We start from the raw sequence: 23670 nt of genomic DNA, 5'->3' as shown, positions 1-23670 counted from the left end.
CCCCAACCACCCCCTTCCCCGCCCATCCACCCACGCAAACACACATTGAAACAGACACGCAAACACGCCCACCACCCCCCTCCCGCTGCCAAGCCGACACAATGTGCTCCTGGTTGGGCGTCGGGAGAAGAGCCTTTGAGGGAGTCCGGGCGCAGCTTTAAACACGGGCGGAGAGAGGGGGGGGGGATCGGCTCCACGAGAGACACGATGACGGCTCGCCAGCTCCAGTCCAACCTCAGCCTACGTCAGGCCGGGTCAGGCCTACAACTACTACTACAACTACTACTACTACGACTATTACCTCGTCGGTACAGCCAACACTCAGTCTACCACCACCACCATTATTACTATTCATCTACATTGAAAAACGACATCGAACAATATCACGATAACTACTACCAGCACTACTACTTACTACTACTATTACCACCACCACCGCCACCACCATTACAACCATTACACTGATCACCATGACCACGACCACCATTACAAGAACCTTAATAATAAAAATAATTAAATAAAATGTCCCTGTTACCTGAAGACAAGAGATTTGGCCATCCAGGGAAGTGAAGGAAGGGGGGGAGGGGGAGGAAGGGGGAAGGGGGAGGAAGGGGGGAAGTTGTCCAGGACCGTTCCAGGGAAATAGCAAAAGCCGCCACGGAAACGGGCCTCTAACGGGAACTACGTAACAACCTTTGACACATTTCACGATCCCATGCAACCGTCATGACTAAACCCTTCCCAAGGTCCACAGAATGCATGAACGTACGCATGACTCATGATGCTGCTGCTGCTGCAGCTAGCTAAGCTGCTGCTGTGCCAGCTGAGAACAACCAGCGGACACCAGTGAATCGAGTGGCCGAGGCCGGGCGGGCGACGGAGAAAAAAAAAAAAAAAAAAAAAAAAAAAAAAAAAAAAAAAATTCGTTCGCGATAACCAGCGCTTCTACCCTTGTGGAGATAATCCTCTCCGGCGCCCCTCTTCGCATAGTTGGGGGGAATTCGTGTTCCCTTGTGACAGAAGGACTATGATACTCAATCCCCAACGGGTACAGGTAAAGGACTTGCCATGGCAGTTCCGACACAACGGGCAAAGATGGCGGTGGCCGGAGTTAAGCATCTCCTGGTGGTATTCCTTCTCATACGTGTTCATATTTTCCTTTTCTAATAAACATGAAAAAACACACACACAATACGTATATGCATGTGTGTGTATATGTGTGTGTATATATATATATGTGTGTATATATATATATATATATATATATATATATATATATATACTGTATATATATGAATAAAAATAAGAATTATACAAGAATCTTTTCTAGTAAACTTGTGAGAAGGAAGATGCGAAACTCGTTCCACAACAACTAGACCAATCGAAAACGAACGAAAACGCTTTCACGAAAACAAATTATACACACACACACATATATATATATATATATATATACATATATATATATATATAAAATGCACATTCTGCTGCTGCGACCAACACCTAGCAGGCGCTTCCATTCAGCAGGAGAGCGGACCACGCTTGAAAAGGACCTCGACCAATAAATACAAAATGGGTAAATAACACAAAAATAGTAACTACAATAATATTGACAAGAGAATAAAAATATATAAAACAAGAGCAACAACAATAACGATGATGATAAAGAGACAAAGATTTCGTCCATGACCACTCGAGTCGTCTCGCAAGGATGTTGGTCGCCCCGCTCGGCCCCTGAGTCTTCTTTTATCGACGAGAACTGACCGTCATCGCCATCACCAGAGCCTGCGAAAGTTCAAAACCTTCTCGGACGCTGCCTGACGTTTCCTGTCGTTACGTCATCATCCGGGGAATTACGAGAGGCCACAGACTAGCTATCGTCCCGTCGCCCGCCGGCCCCTAACCGTTTCCCAGATCTACTGGAGACGTGGCATTACGGAGACATGTTAGACAAACGCTATTGCTGTATGTAGGAGTTATGACAGGAAGATCTCTATTAAAGAATCAACTAATATATAAATATAAAATAAACAATATAAGAAAAAGAAAAAAGAATAAAGAAATATAAATATATAAAGATCTCCATTAGAGACTCGATTAAAATATATATATAGAATAAACAAATATACAATGTAACAAAAAAATAACAAAAAGTAACCAGTACAAGCAAAAATTAAACAAGTACAAAAGTCCACGAACAAGGGCACATTAATAAAATAAATAAAAAATCAATTAGAGTAAAAAAATAAAAACATACAGGTAAGCAAACGAACATACAAATAGATAAATAATTATATAATAAATAAATGAGATGGAAGTAAAACTCAGGACTCGTAACCCGTTGATGTAGTATTTGTGGCCATACATCATTAATTCCATTCCGGCCACTCCGAGGGAAGCCCGCCATTGCCCAAGGGGGGTACACGCGGCCGTTTCTTCCCCCGTTTCGACATCCTACAAGAACCAGATTTACCACCACCTCCTCATTAAGTTCGGTGACGCCTCCCAAAGAGGGTGAGGAGCCTACACCGTTGAGTACCTGCGGCCGAAGCCGTCACCTTTGCCCTACTATGTGCTTTGAGGACTGTTGGGAGGGCTGGTAACTAACAGTCACTGCTGGGAATCGGAGAGGAGTGCGGGACTCGAACTCACGACTAAGCTAATGCGAGACCGGCACTCCTACTGCAGTCGGTGCCAGAAGTTTGTCTCACCCGTAACCAGCGCTTCTATCCATGTGGACAATACACTGATATTTATCACCGTCGAGAGTGGGTGGGTGGGGGGGGGGTTCCATAACGTCATCATTTTTTGGGGAAGATCAATGGCGTCATCATTAAGTTAAAGGAGACGATTACAAAAAAATAAAAAGTTTACCAGTTTTCTTTACGTAAAATGATTATGCGTCGTTTTTTTTTGTGTGTGTGTTATCGTAGTATTACGTAAGAATTCGCTCATTATCTGTCGGCATATATCATCAAATACCGTCTCCCCACACTGGAAGCCGCCTTTTCCAACTTTTGGGTCGTCTTAATTTCACTAAGATTCGAACGCTCTAGAAACGACTCGACGTCAAAGGTCACGCATGCGCTGTTGGGTGAGTATACGGAAAACATTCGAAATAAACAAACAGATAAATAGGATTAAATAAAGAACTACATAAATACACACGTAGGGAATACTGAAAGCATTTGAAATAAACACAAATAAAAACAAATGACTGACTAAATGAATACACAAATGAATATGTATATAAATAAAGAATATGTGCCCCCAAGTACTGCCCGAGTCTAAACTCGGCAGAGTTCTCGTCGATTTGTTTAAATTACTCGGGAAGGATCAGTGTCGCAATTTCAAGTTTGGGAAGTTTATCTTTGGTGCAACATCACACAAGCCTCGACAGCGAGATGTCCTCCAGCTACACTACTCGATTTGCACCATCAACAATAAACAAAATAAATAAAAACAAAATAAAAATAAATAAACGGAATTACTTCAACTCGAACCCATTTTTTCCCAATGTCATGATAACTGGAAAAAGTTTTACAATTTCCGTCATAATTCTCGGTCACAGCCACCTGTCTTGTTCTCGAAATTTATTTCCCAACCACAACCAACGTCTTTTTGAGAGCCTAGCGTCCCGGGCGTGAGGGCGTGGGCATGGACTACAGCAAGACTTCCTCTGGCTGATATTCGTCGGGTATTCCCAAGTTTGGCACCCCTCCCCCCTCTCTCTTTATCTCTTGAGACACTTGGCCCCGAGCGGAGGGAAGGAAAAGGTCACTTTCTCCATCCATCTAAGCTCCCGCCATGACAATTTTGGAGATTTGGTCCTTGAGAGCGACACACTACTCAATTTGGTTCAAGAGGCACATTTGGTGAAAACACACACACACACACACACACACACACACACACAACCATATTTTCACCATCACTGCCGCCTAGTGCGTCCCACGGTTCAAACCATCTGTCAACCTTTACGCCAGTGATGCCCCGCGCGAACAATTACACTATACAGAGGGCAAACTAATTAACTTGCCCCCCCCACCCATCAGGCCCTTTCTTTCCAGTGCAACTCTTGACACGTGACACGCAATACAAGAATGTAAAAGGAGGAGTAGGAGGTGGAGTAGGAGATGCATGAGTATGGGGAGATAGAAGTCAAGAGTGACGGAGGTACAAGTCAGTAGATTTTGAGGAGGAGGAAGAAGATGAGAAGGGAGGGGAGAGGAGAGAGGAGGAAGATGAGGAAGAGGAGGAAAAGGAGGAGTAGGGAGAGAAGGAAGAAGGGAAGGAGAGAGAGGAAGGAGGAAGGAGACGAAGGGAGAACGGAAGTGGGAGGAGACAGTGAAGGAAGAGGATAAGATGGAGCTTCACAAATCATCAGCACCGAAACTATTTCTACCTGGTCGTCGACCCCCACCCCCCTATAAAAAAGTGAAGCGAAATTATATGGATATACAAAGGTTAGCAAATATGGTGTGTGTACGCTCGCGTGTGTTTATACTCGTGCGCGTGTACTCTTCGACTGTGTGCGCTCATGGCGTAGGAATCAGAAAACAAACCTTCATGTATTAAAGCCGAAATGTTAAAGTGGACGAGTGACGCGATCAACAAATAAAAAAGTTAACCCGGGATGGGGGTGGAAAAAAGAAGAGGCGATGACCATAGTGCTGCATGGACGGTCGCCACTAATCACATTTTGATCAACCCATCAATCAATCCATTCCTTCGGTTCCTTTGAAGGCCTGCGGTCTAATGGTAACCTGCCACAACCATCGGGTCAGACCAAGAGACACACAGTGAAGAGATTCTGTGATGCTTTCTGAGACGCGGGTATTTCAACGTGTTTTGTGTCTTTGGTGTCGTAGTTGCATATCTGGTATACTGTGAGGTTGAGTGTTTACAGTCATTTAAATACGAGGCAACAATTAATTACTATTATTGAAGACGAGTAGTGGAGATGATTCTCTGAGGTCAGTTTCACTGGAACATTTCATGCAAGCTCCCATATTAATAATACTTATAATGCTACTAATATCATTAATAATAATTATAATAATAATGATAACAAATGATAATATAATAAAATATTCATAAAAATAATCAAAGTCAAAGAACAATGAACAAAATGGGCACACATTAGTCAACCCAATCATGAAACAAACCCCAGAAAATTGTTCAAGACACTCAACAGCATTACAGTATCTAACGGTAACAACTCTCACACAGTAATAACCACAACAGTCAACTTACCCTCAAACAGACGAGCAAACACACTCATACCGTAAATCATTTTGCAAAGACAAGCCATCACCCCTCACCCCGACGACCGACGCATCATTCGGTGTAAGAAAGACTTCCCCACAAACCCAGACTACACACCTTTCAGAGAGCCAGACGAAACATATAATCCATAACCTCAAACACTCATCCACCTGTAGACCTGACAATACAAGTAAAATCCACCTAAAACACATTGGATCACATGGCATTGTAAACTACAGCTATTTACACAATACTATATCCAACATCTGGAAGCATGGGAAATTCCTCACCATCCCCAAACCCAAATGTTCCAGCATCACACAACCCAATCACACTTCTCTGCACCACCACAAAATTATAGTGCCTCACACTACAACTCGTCACACCACATAACCCCCTTGCTGATTCACAACATGGTTTTAGACCACTACACCCCATAAACACTTCTAATAAACCCCCACACAGAATATTTCTAACAACACTAGACATTAATAAAGCTTTAGATGCCATCCACCGTCACAATCTCACAAACAAATTATATGACACAAAGATGCACAATAATACCAAAAGATGGCTGGCCAATCATTTAGCAGGTAGAAATGCCATGTCATACAATGACCAATCATTGCACACCAGAAACTTTAAGAACAGAGTACCATATAGCTCAGTTCTATCCCCCACACTCTTTAATCTATAAATGCATGCTATACCCACACCTGACACATCAGAAATACTAATCTCTTCTTACACAGGCAACATAACAATAACATGCACATATCGTAATGCAGACAAAGCTGCAGAAATATTACAACCATACCTCAACACACAACACCTGGTTCACTGCAAATAGATTCAAAATAGCCCCAACCAAATCTACATCCACACTTCTCACCAACTGGACAGGGGAACACAAATACATACCACACCTCTATATCAACAACATTCTCATACCACACACATACACCCAAGATTCTTGGTGTAACATATGATACATCCATGTCACTCAAACACACGTCACAAACGTATGGACTAAATGCACACCTAGACTTAATTGCTTAAGTCAATTGCAGGAACAACTTTTGGACAAAACAAAAACACAATCAGTACAGTATATAAACAAAGCATATGCATGGGCCCCTAATCTCATTAAGACACACCACAACACCCTAAGGATCATACAAAACAAAGCCCTAAAGATAATTACAGGTTGCACAAATACAACACCTACAGACCATTTACACCATGAAAAGAATGTCCTCAAAGTCAAGGATCACCTTGATGTGAGATGCACAGAAGCACTTGCAGCAGCCTCCACTACACTACATAGCAGAACACCAACACATGCCAAGAAACATCGAAACAACACCCAAATATTCTCTTCTCTTCCTCCACAAACCACCAGACACCAGTCTCCAAAAGCATATCTATAATTATCAACAAACTGAAAGACAATACACTACTGCATGCCAGACCTCGACATCCATCCCTCTGAATTCTCTCTCCTCTGAAAGGACAGAGTCCACTTATCCAGACTGCAGTGCGGCCACCTTCCAGCCCTTCTAGGCTGCCAAAAGAGACTGGATGACTGCATTGCAGATAACTGTCCAGGATGTAACACTTCACCCCATACTATACAACACATTATGGAAGACTACGTTGTACACAACATATATGCCAACAACACAATATACGCTCTATATAGGATTTGAAGGAATACCACGTTCCAGCTGAGGCATTCCTCAGGGAGAAAGAACTGCTCGACCACAGTCTAGGGAACAACAACAATGGCAGTTAGCTGTAACTGATGATCTAGCGCGATGGGACATAAAAGAGAATAATCTCCTTGCCATCCACCCATCAACTATTCTACTTCTTTCTTGAGGTGGAACCCCAAAGGGCTGGCACACTATCTTCAGGCTGGGCCCACCAGCTCTCTCTACAACTTCATCTGTGTCTATTTCACCTCTTCACAAAAGCAGAGCTGATACCCTGCAATTGTACCCCTCTTATTCCAATAAGCTGGTGACACAAAAGTTCTCACACTTATACAACAACTTAGAACAGTTCAAACCTTCTTCTAAGATGGATCTATGGAAGGGCAAAGAACTGTTGCCAACTACTTTGGTTATGGGTTTCCAGTTGGTGAACAAACTGATAGGATACTGCAGGAATCAATTATATTGCTATGTTGTCAAATATACAAAATGAACTAATGAGCATGCAAAAATACACTTATGAACAGAAAATGTTCTGTATGTGATGGACTAGATCCATAATGATGAAGTTGAAGCAGAGAAAGTAAAATCTCTCAACATCTGAGAGGCTCCAGAAAAATACTAAGAAAAAAGTACACGGGCTTTGATGGGTATAAAAAGGACAAGATCTAAGAAAAGGATAACGAGGCATGGCAATTTTGTATATGATCTGACAAATCCCTAGGAATGTACTGTACAAAGTATGTGTGCCTTACAATTATACACTTACTTGATGGATTCAGTTTCACATCACAACCCCCAGCCCCTCACCCTATCAGGTTAGAATGGTGCCCCTCACAGAGGACTTTGTTGCTTGGAATTTAATGAATAATGCCCTTGGCTCAACTCACTGGTGGCAGAGTTTGAACTGCCATCACCTTGACCTCTGTCACAAGTAACGATAACCTAACCCGCCCAGCCATAGAGACTGTTCTCCAAAAGGTTGTATTAGTAATTCATATATACAATATGTACACAAACTTTGAACAAATTAAGTTCCAACACTTCCTAGTTAACAGATTTCCCATAATTCCTAGCAGTAGTATTGATCTGGAAGCCATATAAAATAAATTAGGTAGTTAGCATCACTTACTCCAGTAAAAACTCAATTTCTTTTTAAGTTTTTATCCTATTGAAATGAAAAATGAAGAAAAGAATACATCATAAAATAAAAAAGAAAGTGTGGAAATGCTGAATTCCTATCCAATTTCAATGACTACATCACCTATATTCCATAGCATAAATATGTCTTGAGTATGCACCATGCCCAATGCCAATCTTGTGTATTTTCAAACATCAATGTACAAAGCCTTTCTTGTTCATCTTGGTACTACTGAAATATTAAATTCAATATCGAACAAGGCTAATTTGATTCCGTTTTCTATCTTCACACATGCATTAATGATTTGGATTTATCTTATGCTCTCTGTACTACTTAGATCTCAAACTCTTAAGAAACTCATGCCTCCCCCTCCCCTATGAAAAAAGGTGAAAGATGCCAACAAACTAATTTTTCTTTTTATAACTTCTGATCCTAACCTATTTGAAGGGCACAATACATTGAAGAAAACCACATATCTGAAAGATGCAGTACCATATAACATGGCTATCTTTGTTGTGTTCAAATTCCAAGAAAATTTGGACTTCTAGCAAAAAAAAATATAATTGAAAAAATAATTCAGATTCCACATTGGGTTTTGGGTAGGTTTGAGTTTTGAAGTACCACTATACCTTCTGCGTTGGTCAACAAGGGACCAAACCAAGCTAGGGATGAAATACGTCTAATCCCACATCAGGGTTTCTGAGGCAATCGGTGGAATGGAAAGTGTGATAATAATAATAGATGTATCATATACATTCAGTTGTAAGGTGTAGTGAACTGAGTATATATTCTTTTAATTTTATTATATCTATCTTTTTCATTTACTATATTCACCATATATTTTTGAGAGCAGCCCATACTGACATTTATATCAAGGAAAAATAAATAAATAAAGGATGACAGGTAGTGACAACTCCATAATAGATCAGAGGATTGGAAGCTCCGACACTCCTTACCAGTCCTTGTCCTCCTCAAAGGACAATTCAGGTTAGCCGAGGCATGAAACCTCCTCCCTTAACTGGGTACAAGGTCAACCAGCTATGCACACACAAACAGTGCCTCCTTAATTCATCCAAGATATAAGCCTACTCTTCCTTAATGTGGGAAGGGTGTTGAAAACTCCCACGACACAGAAAAAGGGGCTGTATTGGCATGTAACATGCTCCATTAATGCTGATCCCATTCACAGGGTCATTTCCAAAAGAGTCAACCCTCAGCGGAGAGAGAGCGAGAGAGGGAGGGAATGTCCACAAAACTCATGGCTGGAGGTGGTCCACCAATCCTGAAGACAACTGTTTGGAGTGGGGAAGGTGACTACATGAGAGCTTACTATGGGTAATGGTGTAAGTGTGTGTGTGAAGCAATGTCTCTGCCCTATAATATACTTTTCATTGATGATGATTCAACTTTTCAAGTGCAGGTAGTTCTTTCTTAGCCAGTTCTTTCTGAGCCAGCCACAGAGCATTAGGAAACAAAATCACAAATCTATACTACCCCTTATTAACCTTCTTCCCTTTCATCCCAGAAGCAGATAAAACTTGCACAATTTAGCATATTACACGTCATGGTTATCATGAAACAATCATGATCAGGAGAAGCTACCTATATTGCCACATTTACATCATGAATGATTTGCATGTGGTGAGTGATTAAGTGGTAAACTGACCAATTTCATTATTAACTATCATTTCATACTGCTATACACTGTGCAAGATACAGACTGCTAGACTTTTATGCTGTCAATATATTAGGGCTTCTAGTGACACTGTATATTTTTGTGAATGGAGATTAATCTCCACTCAAAGTTGAACGATGACCACTAAATTACATTATCCCTCCTTTCTGCTATTCTCCTTAAATTTCTTTTACCATTTACATGGTATCACCTTTTTGGAAAGTCACTGTCCTCAAGGATAGAAGCACTGGTTATTTATGACAAATTACAATATAGTACACTTAAAATTTCAGCTTGTTTCATAAATCCACATATTTTGGTTAGTTGTGCATAGTGGGAAACCAAATCACATGAACTTACATGAAGACCACATGTGAAGGATTTTAAGAGACATGCCTCCCAGAATAACCTTAAACATGATACAGTAGGATTGGGTAATTGGGCCATCACTGGGGGCAAATGGGCCATATAAAAGTTATTCACTTTTTTAATTGAAATTGGTTTTAAAATATTTCACTTTTGCCCTGAATAAATACCTACATCCGTTTTACCAGAATTTTATTTACCAGTTGTAACATAACTTTTAATACTTGAAAAACTTTTATATGGTCCATTTACCCCATCCTACGGTATAACCCAAGCTAAAAACAAACACATTTATAGATAAGGTATCACACAAGGAGAAAAGAAATAGGACCCAACAAGCATAGCTTCTTTCCTGTACACTAAAGTAAAATCAAATCACAAAGCAAGCACTCAAGACCAAGAAATACAGTATTCAATCAAATACCCCAGAGATGTAAACACATCAAAGACGTACAAAAGGAATACTTGCCCATCTTCGCTAGGGTCATCCTCCTGCACTAAAACAATGCCAGCACAGAGTGCATGGAAACAAAACTCCCTATGCTCCCAATGCAGTCACCACAGAGTAGACACTGTACACATGACTACACATGATCTCTGGAAATAATCCACACCCTTCAACCTATGTATTTCTTTAGTCCAATTCCTCTGAACAAACTCCAATTGCATGAGATCCCCAACATAAAGTTCAACAATTTTATTCCAGAATAGGTTAAATATGTGTAATAAATAGTGAAACCATAAAAGTTCCATCACCTTTTACAATGGTTTTGATATATGCTACTCTAAATGCCTGGTGTACAGTGCTTAGCACATACTGGTGGAATTTTTAGTTATCATTACATATATCCAGATTTAATGCTGAAGGCTTGAGTAAACTAGGTGCATCATGAAAATAATATGATACATGGTGACCCAATCCAGCCAAGAAGCTATTGCTGGTTTGTCTTTCTCCCTCTATTGTACCTTGTTTTAACTTTGCTTATGATTCTATATTGGCCTATATCATCTATGCTAATCAACGAGTTCAGGCATCTGTACAGAAAACTATATCTATTGATATGCTTCAGACATAATCTTTATCAATTTCCTCACATGACCTCATATGATGCTCTCTTGGCTCAAAACAAAGATTCTCCTCTTGTCAGTTTTGTCTGCACACCATGATCATGCCATGCCTCGCTTCTTTCTTTCTTTCAATAAAGGCAGGCCCAACATGTTTCTCCTCGTACAGTTTATCTTTGTATTCTCTTCAGCTTGTTTATAACCTTGATTTTGTGTGGAGACCATATCACCACTGTGTATCCCAATCAAGGGTGTTTTAGATATTCCAATACAGACGCTCCTCTACTTACGTTCATTCGTTTTACGTTTTTTTGATTTTACGTTTGAACTGACTATAAAAAAAAAAAAAATTGAGTGATTTTTTTAGTTTAGCGTGCTCTCCATAGTTCAAATGATACTTACGCATGACGCTGTGTCCATTGTTTACATGGCACAAACGACAGACTGAACGTGCCTTGCCTCCTCCTCCTCCTCCATCATCTCAATTTATGTTGCTTGAATTTAATTTATTTGAAATTAATGTTATCATTTTACAATGTTATGTGTATACAGTAATTAATGATTTAGGGGTGTTTTATAAGATACGGTAATAGAATTTACGGATGTATGGTACAGTAACAACTTACGTTCATTTTCAACTTACATTCGGCCGTTCGGAACGTAACTAAAACGTAAGTTGAGGAGCGTCTGTACTTTTTCTTATCACCTCTTCACCAATGTTGTAGAATGTAACTGTAACATTTGTCAATACAGACGCTCCTCTACTTACGTTCATTCGTTTTACGTTTTTTCGATTTTACGTTTGAACTGACTAAAAAAAAAAAAATTGGAGTGAATTTTTTAGTTTAGCGCGCTCTCCGTAGTTCAAACGATACTTACGCATGACGCTGCGTCCATTGTTTACATGGCACAAACGACAGACTGAACGTGCCTTGCCTCCTCCTCCTCCACCATCTCAATTTATGTTGCTTGAATTTAATTTATTTGAAATTAATGTTATTATTTTACAATGTTATGTTTATAATTAATGATTTAGGGGTGTTTTATAAGATACGGTAATAGAATTTATGGATGTATAGTACAGTAACAACTTACGTTCATTTTCACGTTACGTTCGGCCATTCGGAACCTAACTAAAACGTAAGTTGAGGAGCGTCTGTAATCAACAATCTTTCTGATATGCTTGTCAAGGGGCAAGTTATCTATAACCAATACTACCAGATCTTTCTCTGTTGCTTTTGTAATCATCTCGCTTACCACTGATGATTGTCCTTTCGAGTTTTTGTCAATTGCCAATATATATATATATATATATATATATATATTTTGGGAGGGGGGGTATTGAAGCTCATTTTCCAGCCTTGGCTCTAAGCATGTAGAATTTCTAAAACTCTTTGTAAAAACTTGCCATCTTCCTTATCAGGTGTGGATAGGAGGTAAAGGGAACATGGGCTGAGGGAAATACTTTTATTTCAGCCATGTGAATACCAACAGGCAGATAATTGGTCCACCCGCTGCGATAGCTCGTCACACCGACAGATGAGGTCGAGTGGGGGACCAACCTGACACTGCCACATTCCTTTTTATGCCATATATATATTGACCAACTTGACTTCAAACTATATTCCTCTGAAGAAGCCACTCAGGCGAAACTAGTCAGGATTAAAAGTATTTCCCTCAGCCCGTGTTCCCTTTACCTCCTATCCACATTCGTCACAATGTATACACATCTTCCTTATCCTTCAATCATGCCATTTACACAGATCAAGTATATCTCAGGTACCATTTCTTTATGAGTAGAGGTTTTTAAACTAATATTTTGATGTATGATGTGTGGCTCTGGTCCACAGTGGCACTCTAAAAGCCCCTAACCTGGTGGCTGACACAAATCCTTCACACTAGTCTATTAGGTGTTAGTGTTAAATGAAAACTCGTATAGATTTGGGGATGAGGATGGACTTCTTTTTCGAATAATAGCAGTTGGTTCAATTGATCTTGACTACATGGGCTCTATTGTTACAAGTTAATTATAAACATTTTGCATATAGAAGCCAGCTTACAAATATGGTGCACTGCTTTTAAGAATAAGCTACATTACTTCTCACTTTATTGCATAATTTGAGCATTCCACAAAACACAGCAAAGATCCAGTGCTCATAGCTGGATACCTTAGGGGCCAAAGGAATCAAGGCTATAGACAGACTGATTTAAAGGGAGACATACATGTAAGTCATTGTCAACATCAACCCAAGTTTACTAGTTCTTAATCAATTGAGCTTATGTCACTTGACTCAGCCAACTAACACAACTGACTGTATGTAGACCAATGACCAGGATGTGGTTAAAATGGCAGGTCAAAAGTGGGAGGGCAGCACTATTGTGTATAGGGGCACAATTCATATACTTCACCTTGTGAAAACAATTCAATTGATGGCAAATTTAAACTGAAATTGATCAATGATTGATTCAAACAAATTTTGCAAGAACATCAAAAATACTCTCATCTTTATTAATTATTGCTAAAATACTGCATTTATCTGATTAATTCAGTCACTTGAGTATCAGTTATGAATAATTAAATTGTGAACTAATGGTCTACAAACAAAGTGAAAGATAGACAATACAAAAGCAGTGTCCAAAATGGTTCCCAGCATTGCACATTATTTAGGTCATGGAAGGGAATGGAAATAAGGAGCAAAGAAAATTTGTTGGTTTGGAACTGGGGAAAAGTTGTGGGAAAAAAATTAAAAACACCAGATGTTTAAAAAATGTTAAGAAATACCGTTTCCTGTTCTGATTAGTCAACTCCTGGACCTACGCTAGGATCATAAATTTAAAGATAAGTATGACAAAAGAACAAGAAATAGGAACCCAAGAGTGTAGCTCCTTTCCCATAGCTATGTATTCTTTATAAATAAAAGCTAGAAAGATGATATATTGTCAATGTTTAAACTGCCACAACTTAAATTAAGGCTATCATATAGAAGGCAACACTGTCTTGTGTACCATACGAAAAAAATCTACACTAAAGAAATTAATTTTTTTTTATTGTCATGTGTGGAATACAGGATGCAATGACTGCTACTTTATTCTTGCCTAAACCATAATCTTTATCATCACAAACTGCATACTGTCAGAGAGTACTAACTTTCAAAATAAACCAAACTTCCACTTTTGCTAATGATGGAATACTATTCATCCACACTGAAGAGAAACTTGCATTATAAAGCCTTGTGGAGATGGAAGACAGTGGATTTGTACTATAGCAACAAAGACAGGAACCACATACAAGAAAAAGGTGAAAGAGTGCTACACCTGCATCTTTAATACACAGACATAAGCAAAATAGCAAATGGTAACAGTCCATTACTAAAAGTGCCACTTTTCATTTTGGGTTGAGTTTTCTTGATATTGCTTGTGCAAATGATCAATAAAAATAAAGTACACATTAAATTTTACCCAATGTTCTTACTTTGAAATACAATGCTTTGATATAGCTTTTATATTGATCCTTCTGCTCTGTTTGTTTACATTAAAACAAACCTGCTGATATCCTACCCTAATGGAAGGTTTAAACAATTTTGAGACAGGAGTACAAATAGAGGCATGGTTTTGTTCTATATCCTTGCTCACCCAACTGAGAATAAATACACTCGCAAAAACAGACCGACAAAAAAACTGCTACAGCCTAATCTATAGGTTTTTCCATTTTAATTTGCTACAATGCCATAACAAAACAATTTAACACCACACAGAATACATAATTTTACAGTCCTCTACTCCTAGAATATTCTAGATTAGGGGTCACCAAACTACAGCCCATGAGGTTAGTTCATCTGGCCCAACATCACAGTGTACAAGTAATTGTATTGAATAAAATGGTGATGTGGCCTGCGCTCATCATTCTTTCAGTTATATGGCCTACTATTAAAAGAAATCTGGTGACCCTGGTCTAGATAATGATATTTTCCATAACTTGTTTAAAACTTTAATACCAAGTATGATAACTGGTGGCTAAGATAACTCCACAAGTGTAACTAATTTACTTGATAATATATAAAACTAAGTAAATACACCAGATTGCTCTACAAAATCTCTTCTTTGAGTGACCTATAGGTTTAACTGGAGGCCAAAGCTTTTCTTGGGATCAGATTTCCGACAAAAGAACTGGGGCAATAAAACAACTGACTGATCACCAATGTAAAACAAATTCAGAAGCTATAACTAAGGTGCATGGCACAAGTACTAGTACGCAAAATCTAAGGCGTGAATACGAGGTTATTGGGTGCCATCACCTTAACCTTTCTCCCATGCCCCTTCTTTCAATGTGCAAGGCATATCAAAGCCACCAAAATTACATCACTGTCAGGGTTACAAGGTTATCAATACCACTGAACAATGGCTGAACATTTTTCTTGTCTTTAATACCTCAACCCATGCCTTAAGGGAACCCACTTATTTCACTAAAGTTCACAAACTTGCCTAGAAGCTAAATCATTGGCCACACTCTTCAAACTTTTCTTGCCAACCTAACACCCTTGCTCTGAATCTGTCTGTCACCCACTAGCTTCCATCACAACTGGTTCTTTCCACTACTCCCACCACTAGCTGTGACCATGGATGGCCAAGTGATGTTTACAAAAAAGTTGGACGACCACTTTAGCCTACACAGTGAGCAGAACATGCAGGATGACAAACTGCTGCCAAGGAGACAAATATTGAAAGATGACTTGTACACTCTGCAACCATTACCAGACACAAGAAGTGGTGGATCTTGGTGGTATGAAATGGGGGGACTGCACATATATACAGCACAATATCAACAAGTACAACATTCCAAGGAGCTACAGCCATTGTACCTCATGAGAACACAGCATGAAGCATATTGTGCATGTTGACACAAGTCTGTCAACAAGTACAACATTCCAAAGAGATACAGCCATTGTACCTCAAGAGAACACAGCATGAATTATATTGTGCATATTGACAACACAAGTCTATTGCATCTTCATAAGTACATGTTTGCAGTTACCCAACATATACCATCATGAGGAACCACTGCACAAGAACATAAATGCCAAGCACACATGGTAGTTACTTGTACACTTGGAGGTACTGCCCAAATGTAAGACCAAAGTATAAAGCTGACACTGTGCGACTTACCAGATTCCATCACAGAAACAGATTGCATACATAACCAAAGATAAATTGATTAACCTTTTCCTTAAAAGCAGCCAACTCTATAATTTCCAACTCACAAGTATTTACCAGAAAAACCCCACCTCTTGTACTAAACCATTAACTTCAGTGATGCTTAGTTAGGTTGTTAGGGTATAGTGATCAACGAAGAAATCTCTTCCCTGAATCTCATATATATAAAGAAGCCCCCACCCCCTACCAACCCTTGGGGTTGGGCAGTTATCTTCATATGATCCAAAGTAACTAAACAAAGCAGAAATATATGCAAATCAGACTATATCAATCACAACCCAAAGCTCTAACAGTAACAATGGTTCTCGAGACCTCTCACAGATCTTTCTGGGAAGAATATTGGAATTTTATCTGTGTTGTATTAAAACTGGTCTGTTTCTACAATCCTCTTCAACAAGAATAACTATATTACACAGAGCTGAGAACAAGGCCAGCAGAATAACATTCAGTATAAGATTTATACCAAACCATGCTGAAAGGAAATTGGATCCCCAACCATGTGTATATATGTAGTGGTGTGGGCGAATGGTACAAGCACCATCCCCACCCCCCATGCCAAATATCACTACAAAAGTAACCAATATTAAAACATATATTTACGTAGAACCCCCTTGTGAGTGAGATGGGACTGTGGAGGGGGGTTTCTATCCAAATATATGAGACATAAGAGTGACTTCTGCCATTCTGTTTATGACGGAGTGTTCTGCGGCTTTACTCATATAAGTTGTATGTCCGTTGCCTTTCCAGTCTTCTTGCACAGCCTAATTTCTTTAATTAGAATACTGTACACATTTACAAACTTCTCATGTCCTGAATTTCTTGAAATTTGTTACTGCAGACAGTGAAATATATAATTCTTAGAACCTTCATGTGTATTCACAAACTCTAGAAGCTCAGCTGTTTCATTCATTAATGTAAACAATTGACAAGAACAAGCTGGCATTTTGTGTAACACTTTCCTACTAAACAAGACTCCACAGTGCCACTTACTCATGGTATTCGCTGAAGGAGAAGATGCAAGCCACTCTTGGGGCTGTGGGAAGGTTTCAACCTTTTCAAATAGAAAACCCTTGAAAAGTCTTAAATCCCTTCCCCTACATCTTAGTCAATCATCCATAACCTCACGATTATAACAACCAATTTCTATCTTTATCTTGTAATAAAGAAAAATAAATAAAAATTCCAGGATGGGGTCAGGAGCAACTGCTCCTTTTTACCTTCCTCCCCTTGATGCCCACATTAGGGTTGTGGTTCTGTTCCAGTAACATGGAAATGCATTTTTCACTTTCTTCTTTTTTTCATTTGAAAGGTCTATTAATTCTATTGGAATGGTTAGGTGAGGAGCTCATGGTCAATGTAAGTTTCATGTTAAATATCTATACTTCCATGTTTCTTGAATTCTACCCACGTTAGTACATATTTCAGAAAGTATGTACAAATTTGGGCAAGATTTTACTTTCCCACATGCAGAGGAATATAAATGAAGTACTGCACAGCCACATATTAGCAAAATTATGTTTATGGACAATATACGTTTCTTAAGACTATTTGAATCTTAAAATATATAATTCTGATGTTCTAGTGAGTATGACCTACTTGCACTTTGTTCTGGTGAACCTTTGGATACCTTCACTCTGCCCTTCATATTTTGCCATAAATACTGGGGTCATTATCTTTTTCTCAGCAATTTTCCATTGAAAGTATAGCTCAAGAGCAAAAATGGAGAAAAAATTTAAATAATTGCATGAGTGAAATTTAAGTAATACCCACATTTATAAATGGTATATTTCTTGATTAATGTGACCATCAAGTAAACACCAAACACAGCTGCCAAAGTATTTCTGAAGTGTTTAGATTAGGTTTACTAAAACAAGGCTAAAAGTTACATCAATAAAACCTTGCTGTAACTTACCTGTTAGTTAAAGCAGCACACAGCAGCAGTAATTGTTATCCTTCTTCTCAGGATTAACATTCATTTCTCTGACAATCTCCGCAAACACTTCATTGACATTGCATCGATTCTTGGCTGATGCTTCAATGAAGGGGCATCCCCACATGTGTGCAAGGGCCATCCCGTCGGATGTATTCACCTCTCGCTGGTGCTCGAGGTCAACCTTATTGCCCACAAGGAGGATGGGCACACGATCCGTACCCTTCACACGGGTGATCTGTTCCTTCATGCTTTTAATGTCTTGAAACGTTTGATGATTTGTCAGCGAATACACCACTACAAAGCCTTGACCATTACGTATGTACAGGTCACGCATGCTGGCAAACTGCTCAGTACCAGCTGTGTCTAAAATCTCGAGCACACATGGAGATTGGTCAACTTCAATCTCCTTCCGATAGAAATCTTCAATGGTTGGGTCGTACTTCTCCATAAAGCACCCAGACACAAACTGCACCGTCAGGGCCGACTTCCCCACCCCACCAGAACCAAGCACCACCACTTTAAATTCACGCATGTTGGCTAAAGAGTAAACCACTACACTACAAATTAATCAAGTAAATGGGAGATGCGTTGGCCCACGGCACTACGGGCTTCACCATCGATGTGATGCCTTCATAGTAACGTGCCTTTGGCAACTAAACCATAAAATCATCATTCCCATTCAGTGATACTGAAAGGCAAGACATTATATTAAATTATATATCACTACAGATACCTATCACATCTGATGCACATGTGGAAAGAATTGAGATGGGCGGTTTCTGGCAATCAGACCTGAATCTCGTGCAGTCCAAAATTTCACTTGTAATGCACCATATCATTCAACTTGTCGATTTGAGAGCATGGGTTTAACGCTCCCCAACCCCTCCCTATCTGTAGTGTTGCCGCCCCGAGAGATGCCAAAAGCTCAGGCACATCCAGCCAGACAAACAACACACAATGTTGTCAGTGACCACACAAATGCCGACATGGGTTCGTTCCCACTTTACCACTGCATTACTCAGGGCTATGAAACCCTTCAAACCTTATAACTACAGTCAATACTTGCTGTCGTTATGCGTGCCAGTTATCGAGGGGCTAAATGCTACAGCTGCTACTGTAACTACCACGATCAGCCCTTCCCCACTTGACTCGGCGCCTGCACTTGTTGTCAACACACCATCAAATTAAGTTTCATTCTTGAGTTTAATTGTGCTTTCAATGTTATTCACGACAATATTGTTGGAAACTTTGCAAAAATATGTATCAGCACATCTGGTAATATGTATTAAAGACATCAATAAAGACCAACAATTCCGAATAAATGCAGCAGGGACCTCTTATATCCTAGGGCCCGTCCGCACCAATACGGCGCTCGGGCTAAACTGACGAGAAGGCTGTGTTGCCAAATGGACACCACAAAAACTCGCCATGACACATAAAAAAGTTGTCATTAATTTCTCACATGGCATACAAGCACAGCGCATTGAGGTACAGACCACAAGACACTCGTCTTCAGTAAAACGACTCTCCAAACGAATGACGAATTATCAAAAATAGTGATGTTCACGTTAGCAGTTCTCTATTTGCCAAACACTTATATTTATCTGTGCCCCTTTGTTTAGGGCTCCTTATACTCACCCCATACACTCATTTATTCGGTACCTACAGGAATGTTGTATCTATTTTTCTAATCATGTACTGTTCAGTAATTATATTAAATTTATGTATTGTACTATACGTCACCCGATACACGCAAACGCGCACGCACACACAAAAGGGCTGTACCAAGATATACATACATACATACATACGCACGTACATACATACATGCATACACATATACATACACATACACATACATTCATACGTACGTACATAATACACATACATATATATGCATGTACGTGTTTGTCTAATGTATTAATTTCCCCAATTGCATTTAAATGTGTTATACGGAGCTGGAACTGTAGAACTCCGTATCTGTATATCCATTTGTCAAAATTTGCCTTTGATTCACAAACATAGTTGACCGGCCTGGATAATATAAACAATCCTAGCTTATTCCACAATTTGACGCATCTATGTCGAAATACGTACTTCCTGTCATTTTCAAACAATATTCATTTATGTACTTATTTACTTTATATATTTATTTGTTTATGTATTTATTCTGTAATACGACTTTTTGTTGCTCTTTCATCCCACACCAGCAGATATTTTCTGTCCATTTCTTCTGTTCTAAATATGCATAACTTGTTGCCTTTGTTCGCTCTTCCAATGTGGGAAGTCCCAAGTTTTTAGTCTCTCCTCAAATGTATATGTATGTATATATATATATATATATATATATATATTTTTTTTTTTTTGTGTGTGTGTGTGTGTGTGTTTGCGTGTGTGTGTGTGTGTGTGTGTGTGTGCGTATGTGTGCGTGTGTGTATGTGTGTGTACACCATGGTCTTCACCATGGTCTTGGATCACGTGTTAGACTCGTGATGTGTGTGTGTGTGTTTGTGTGTGTGAATATATATATATATATATATATATATATATATATATACATATATATATTATATATATTATATATATATATTATATATATATATATATATATATATATATATATATATATATATATATATATATACATTGTCGGTGTGTGAGACTGGAAATACGAAAACTATATATTTCGGCTGCCAACTGCATCCCTCGTCAGTGGAGTACTCTACTCACGATGGTATGATTTTGTCCAAAGCTAGATAATTCTGTTCATCAGAATGTACGGGGTCCCTTACTAAATGTGTGAAATGGGTTTGAGGCTATGATTAGAAAATAAAGAATTCATCCAGATAGACAAGAGACTCTCACATTGGGTCCCCACATACGTGATCTGCTTAATATGTTGGTAACGTGGACATACAGCCCAACATTTTATTACTATTTCCAGGTCCATTTCATTGTATGTCTTCTTCTGGGTCTCCTCCCTGGATGTGCTGGCGTCTCTTATCACATTGTGCCCCGTTTTGATCCCTCTGCACATACCAACATTGAGTTCCATATTTCTTTTCCTTTCTCTGTTAGTGTATCTTTTCAGATTTTTTTTTGTAGAGTCACGCAGAAAAAAAATCTACATTCCTCACTATCATAATTCCAGTAACGAACATATCTAGATAAATAACTTTTCCGTCCGGAGGTTGTTTTTGTACACAATGATGCGTGGTGCCAAACACCGATCCTTGCGGCACTTCGCTCGTTACCAATCTCCATTTGGGGTGTTTATTTCTTAATACATGTCTCATTAGCTTTCCTTCCAGGACGTCGTAACGGGAATTGGGGTGGGACATGTGTGTGTGCGTGTGTGTGTGTCTGTGGTGACAATAGATATCGTGGTGATACTATCATCACAAAGAATGATATTACCGATTCTTGTCTAGGCGTAACCGTGCACGTGATGTCTGTGTTGTGGGCACGATGGAAAACAATTGTCAGCAGATTCGGAGAGCGTTATCGGACTATAATTAGTCTGTAGGGACGAAGTGACCAGCTGGGGTACAGCGAGTCACATTTTCTTGTGAGTGTATACAACTAATATGGTCTTATTTCGTTGACTATAAACACATGGCAAAATAGACTCTGGATTAATGATAAACTTTAGAATACGTAGGTGCAGCCCTTGGGAAGGTGCTCGCACCATCCCCGAAGATGTCGTCGAAGCCTGGAAGCAAGGTTGAGGTTGAGAGGGATTTAGATTTAGTCAAGAGAAAACTCAAACTCGGGCGCTACAGACTCCTCTAAGTATTTCCACTCGGCAGTCACTACTTAAGCACACACAAGTCAAATATTTTGGAAGAACCCATCAAAATTCTTCAGTCTAAACCCGCATGTGTCTATTCCTGACCTCTCAGTAACTTTTTATGACTTGAGACTATTCACCACTCAAAGGAGAATGTTGATCAATTTTAATTTCTACTGTCCCTCCTTTCCGTTATCCTCCTGAGATGTCTTCTTTGCCACCTCTATGACTCCACCTCTTCGGCATGATTTTGACCTCAGGACTGAGAGGTTGATTACTGATGACGAAATGGTAATCACTTCCTGGAAGTCGTCCATCCGCTACATCAAACACTCCCTTCCCTAACTTTCTCACTCCACCATCTTCAGTTTTCATATAAACTATTCATGATGTACTTTGCGAAAGAAAATTTGGAACCAAATCTTATGGAATTCACCTTTTCACCTGTGAAATATCAACATTACAATAGAAATCCATAAGGCTGGGACACCTAGCACGGATTGAGTATTAGCCTTGTTCCGGTGACCAAGTATCGGCATATTAGGGCCACACTTCCTGGGCTTCTTCGAGTTACTTTGGACGATGGGATGGTGAGTGACTCCTCCACAAGGGAGGTTCTTTGGGTGCCCACTCTCCCTCCATTATCTCGGTGCCTGTGAGGGAAAGACCAGGTCCTCGGAAATAGAAGCCCTGACAGATATCTTCCACCACTCTAGGTCACCTCAAGGCACCTCAGAAATGTAGGACACACATGATCCCCATCCTGAAACCAAGGGTATCATCAAAGAGCCCAACATCTTACATACCCTGGGCATCCCAGGTTATACATTATCACGTCCAGCGAATTCCAACTCCATTATTGACCAGCTGGACTACAAACAACAAACTGAAAGGTGGCGGCTACGCCGTGGCCTTGCCTCAAGTTCCATCGGGGGAGCAACACCCCCTTGAGGCAGAAGCGCTTCAAGGTAAATTCAAGGTAAATACCTAATCCACCGCCTCCCTGCCATATCTAAAAAGACGAAATGGCTGGACATAGAAAGAATCAGAATACATGCACCTATCTAACCAAATCAACAGGAAGTAGGTTTGATTTGGGAGTAGAAACAACTTTGCCAACCTTGTACTAAATGAATGAAATAGACTTCGTGCAGAGGCAGTGTAATGTAGTATAGTTCGAAGTTTTAAGATTCCTTTAGATAAACACCTAAGCAATATGCTGTAATGCCTGTCATTTATATTATATTGTTTATTTATTAGTTATTATTTATGTATTTATTATTTATCAGTTTATTTTTATTACTTATTATTTATTATGAATTATTGTCATTTATCTGTTAGTGTATCACTTATCATTATCTATTTATTTATTTCACTTATTTACTTATTTATTTGCTCATTCGTTTATCTAATTTTTCATATATCTATTTTCTCTATTTGTTATTATTCTTTTTCGTATCCGGCCTAGTTATGGATAAAAAGGTTTCCTGTTGGCATGCTCTTTCT

The 23670-nt window shown here is 39.3% G+C and overlaps 1 protein-coding gene across 3 annotated transcripts in view; it reads right to left on the bottom strand.

Annotated features, from left to right (window-relative positions):
* Positions 1-19786, bottom strand: part of Rap2l (Ras-associated protein 2-like) — a 280521-nt gene extending 260735 nt beyond the window's left edge. For 2 of the 3 annotated variants that reach the window (XR_012966469.1, XM_076186347.1), the window contains exons 1-2: positions 19684-19758; positions 18354-19062 (exon numbers count right to left, since the gene is read on the bottom strand). Coding sequence is in view for 2 of the 3 variants with exons in the window: in XM_076186347.1 (XP_076042462.1) it covers positions 18361-18906 (546 nt within the window). In the remaining variant the exon portion in view is untranslated. Of the gene's footprint in view, positions 1-18353; positions 19063-19683 lie in introns of all 3 variants that reach the window. The other variant, XM_076186348.1, reaches the window with a different exon arrangement.
* Between the last annotated feature and the right edge of the window lie 3884 nt (positions 19787-23670).

This window comes from Oratosquilla oratoria, chromosome 6 (genome assembly GCF_046742065.1).
Source record: "Oratosquilla oratoria isolate Oo_2021 chromosome 6, ASM4674206v1, whole genome shotgun sequence".
Taxonomy (NCBI): Eukaryota; Metazoa; Arthropoda; class Malacostraca; order Stomatopoda; family Squillidae; genus Oratosquilla; species Oratosquilla oratoria.
Note: the sequence above shows the minus strand (reverse complement) of the source record. Positions and strands in the feature narration are given on the sequence as shown.